This window comes from Euphorbia lathyris, chromosome 2 (genome assembly GCF_963576675.1).
Source record: "Euphorbia lathyris chromosome 2, ddEupLath1.1, whole genome shotgun sequence".
NCBI lineage: Eukaryota > Viridiplantae > Streptophyta > Magnoliopsida > Malpighiales > Euphorbiaceae > Euphorbia > Euphorbia lathyris.
In genome coordinates this window covers 85,658,239-85,662,072 of record NC_088911.1, presented here as the reverse complement: position 1 = coordinate 85,662,072, position 3,834 = coordinate 85,658,239, and the positions used below count along the sequence as shown (strand labels likewise).

Genomic DNA, 3,834 nt, shown 5'->3' with positions numbered 1-3,834 from the left:
ATTTTTTTTATTATATGTTATCTAATTAAATAATTAAATGGTTTTTATTATATTGTTTTTATTATACGATATGTTGTTAAGTCGGGTTATCAGATTGCTTTTAATTTAAAAGTAGCGGTTGATGTGCTTGGTGGTGAAGGAGATTGGACGGAGTTATGGTAGTTAAATGTCCATTTGAAGGTGAAGAATATCATGTGGAAAGCTTTCTCAAAATAGTCTCTTTACGAGAGAATGAACTTTTATAAAAGAGATTTCGATAGCTAATCATTACAGTATCTGCAAGCACTTTAGAGAGCATAATATTTACATCTTTATCGATTGCCTTTACATTGGTGAATGCTCAAAATTATCAAAAACAATTGAGTCACTTAACATCCAAGTTACTGAGTTTGGGGAGTGGGTTGCTCTAATGCTTTTAGATCTTTAGTACAAAATTGACAAGGAACGCTTTTATCGTGTTGCTATGTGGAGTTTTGACTCAGAGGATAGTCAGGTGTGGTCGAACTCATTAATACCACGAATTGTTGTGCTTTGAGCTCCTCTTGGATTATCAGAGTGTTATAGTCATACAGGGGGGACAATGATATTAATACAGTTGAGATTGATAAGGTGAGGCGGAAAGCGATTTTGATGGTAGGAGTTATGATGAACTTTCGATAGTTCATATTAGAGCATCTCTAATAGAGGATGCCTAAAAGAGTGCCAAAACTTAACACATAATCTCAAAATATAATATTTTATTGTCTCTTTCATCCACATCACTTTTGACAACCTTTACTTAAAAAATACTCCAATAGAGGTTGCTTGAAAAGTTGTCATTACAATCCTACAAATTATTATTTTATTATAAATATTAAAAACAAAAGGCTCTAAATTTTATTATTTCTAGGAGAGAGACCACATATTTTATATTAAAAAATAATAAATAAGGTTGTCAAGAGGTTGTCAAAAATTGACAACTTTCCTTAACACCTATAATCACTCTAATAGTGGGCACCTTTAAAATTGGCAACTTCGGTTATCCATGTTAAAAATGTAATAAATATTATGAAAATATATATAGTTAAAATTTGTCTCACTTGGAAATGATTATTGAGATTAATTATATAAAAAAAAAAAAAAAAGCCTTGAAAAAAGGGAAGCATAAGTGTTGGAGTAGGAGGGGGTGGGATCCACAAAGTTGGAAGCCAGCATATAGTTTCCGAAAATGAGAGAAACAAGCTGAGGTGTAATCACTTATAGAGTGAGAAAATGTCGCTCAAATTTAGAGAAAGAGAAAGAGAGAGTAGTTGTAGGATTATTATGAGGAGAGTGGAGCGAGGTTTTGGCCTACTTTTCTCTTTCTCTTTCTCTCCTTAAATTCTTCCTTCTTTCCTCTCCCACAATCCCCTTTTCTTTTCCTTTCAGATTCTCTATCTTCCAAGATGAAAAACAAGATTCACATTTGCTGGTTTTGAATTCTTGAGTTGTTACTACATAGATGGAATTAGATAACAAGAATGCCTCATTTGGAAATATAATTAGATCATCATCTTCATCAAAGAAGCTTCAAAAGCAAAAGACCAAAGTTCCACAGAGAGGACTTGGTGTTGCCCAACTTGAAAAGATCAGATTACAAGACCAGCAAAACAAGAAAGATTTCAAATCTCCATCTCCACCCCAACAACAACCTATTCCTTTCCCAACTTATCATTCTTATTCCTCAATTCCTGATATCTCTTCTCCAAATTCAATTCTGAGGCTTCAGAACAATATCAACTCTAATTTCAATGCTCTTCAACCCCCTAATAAGATTTGGAATTCTTCTTCTGAATTCAATCTTGAAAAAGAAAATTGTGAAGTCATTGATCCTGGATTAGCTTTATCAAATCCTATTTGGCCTCTGCATACTTTGATGCAAAGATCACACTTCCACCAATCTCCTCCTTCAATGGTATGTATATGTTTATTTATGAACAGATGTTATATTTTTGTATTTTATTGATTGATTGAAATTATATATATTTGATTAGATGAATGTTTCGTCAAGAAGTTCATCGTCGTCGTCTCTACTAAATCTCCATATGGAGCTTCCTTCAAACCAAAATAATTCGTATGCAGTATCCTTGTGGCCAGAGGAAGATAAGGTATCAATTCTTTGAATTTTATTAAAGAATATAGAATTGTAAATGATGATTAAGTGATACAGATGGTTGGCATGAAGAGGTCATACCCATTTGCTCTAGAGAATACTACTACTACTACAGGTCCATCTTATCATTGCAAGTTGCCTACCATTATTCACCCTTTTGGAAGATCAGAAGAAACAACTTCATTTGCCATTAATGGAGCCACTATTCTTAACCCTAATTTCAGGTGTACCTTCATCTTCATCATCATCTTCTTCTTCTTGCACTTATATTATTATTCTGGAAATCTAGGTTTATCATCACTTTGGTCTTACTTGTGAATAATTAAGAGAGTATATGTATTAATCATGAAAATAAAAATGTTATTGTTATTTTCAGAAGTTGTGATTGGAAGAAAAACAAGAAAGAAAACGGGGATTTCAATGGAGATTTTCTGACACTGGGCCCACCACCAACAACTTCTCTGACATCCCCAAATTCCAAATTGCAAACTCAAACTCATCATCTTCTTCCCTTCCATCATTCTGAAACCTTTGATTTCAGTTCGCTTCCTTATCAAGTAAGAATATTATTCATTAATCAATATTTAATAAGCATATGTATATTGATTATTAATGGGTATTTATTGAATAATTAAATAGGGAAATATAGAAGATGAAATAGATCAGGAGACAGCAGGAACAAGTGTAGGAAATGGGGTGCAGCCTTTTTATAGCTTCCTTCCTCCAGCAATAATTCAAATTGGCCAAACCATTACTACTTGTAATGGTGCTGCTGATTTTGGAGATAATGTAATTGATCTCAGTTTGAGGTTGTAAAATCATTACTTATACTATTAATTCTATCAATAATTCTCTTCAAAATATCACTCCTTTCTCCTCTCTATTTATTTTCTTAATTAATTACTCATTCCGTTCCATATTATTAGACGTTTTAGGGTGCTTTTTATTTTCCAAATTAATAGATGTTATACTTTTAGCCATTTTTTTCCTTTTATACCCTTTACTCCATTAGCCATTCAACTATCTATTAAATATAACTTTGTAGTTGTTTGTTTTTCTTTCCTATCCTACCCAAAAAAATATATATAACTTTGTAGTTTCCAAGTATACTTTCTTAATAAATCTTTCTATTTCCAACTAATTAATTGTAAATTTTAATTTTCTAGACAAGTTTAAACGTGAACCATCAAGAGAGAGGAAGAAAGATTTAAAATCTTAGTGGGAGAAAGATTAACAAGCAATTAATTTAATAATAATGTGAATTAGAATTAATTAAGGGTAATTTAGTTATTGTTAGCTCAATTAATAAATTTCTTAATTTGTGTGAAATCCTCCAAAACGTCTAATAATATGGTACGGAGAGAGTACTTATCATTATTATATAATTAATACATTCTTCATGCATGCAACTAAGAGGGTATTTGTTTCAGCTTTCCGCAGAAGCATTTAGCATTATGAAATATAGCGTTTTTTTTAAGTTTATATAACCGTAGCGTTTAGCATTTTCTCTGAAAACCGCAACGTTTTGGAGCTTTTCATGAGCATATGTTTGTAGTTGTTTATTATTGACAAAATTATCATTCTTATTTCGACAAAATATGTTTTTTCTTCAACATTATTTCTATTTCTAGAACATAATTACCGAAAGAACAAGGTTTTGTTGCATTATAATTTTTATTTTTATTTTTTTATTTTTTTATTTA

The 3,834-nt window shown here is 31.2% G+C and overlaps 1 protein-coding gene across 1 annotated transcript; it reads left to right on the top strand.

Moving 5' to 3' along the window:
- Positions 1 to 1,246: 1,246 nt before the first annotated feature.
- On the top strand, positions 1,247 to 3,157 carry LOC136220649 (uncharacterized). Its single transcript, XM_066008445.1, has 5 exons — positions 1,247 to 1,933; positions 2,013 to 2,126; positions 2,189 to 2,355; positions 2,508 to 2,688; positions 2,771 to 3,157. Exons 1-5 carry the CDS (start codon positions 1,481 to 1,483, stop codon positions 2,945 to 2,947), a joined length of 1,092 nt encoding a protein of 363 aa, XP_065864517.1. The 5' UTR covers positions 1,247 to 1,480; the 3' UTR covers positions 2,948 to 3,157.
- Positions 3,158 to 3,834: the final 677 nt, after the last annotated feature.

What these genes read in the sequence shown, in the direction of transcription:
- LOC136220649 (XM_066008445.1), top strand. Translation starts at nt 1,481, where the DNA reads ATGGAATTAGATAACAAGAATGCCTCATTTGGAAATATAATTAGATCA. An exon ending in TGTGGCCAGAGGAAGATAAG is followed by an intron (nt 2,127 to 2,188) that starts GTATCAATTCTT and finishes TAAGTGATACAG; the next exon opens with ATGGTTGGCATGAAGAGGTC. An exon ending in TCAGTTCGCTTCCTTATCAA is followed by an intron (nt 2,689 to 2,770) that starts GTAAGAATATTA and finishes ATAATTAAATAG; the next exon opens with GGAAATATAGAAGATGAAAT.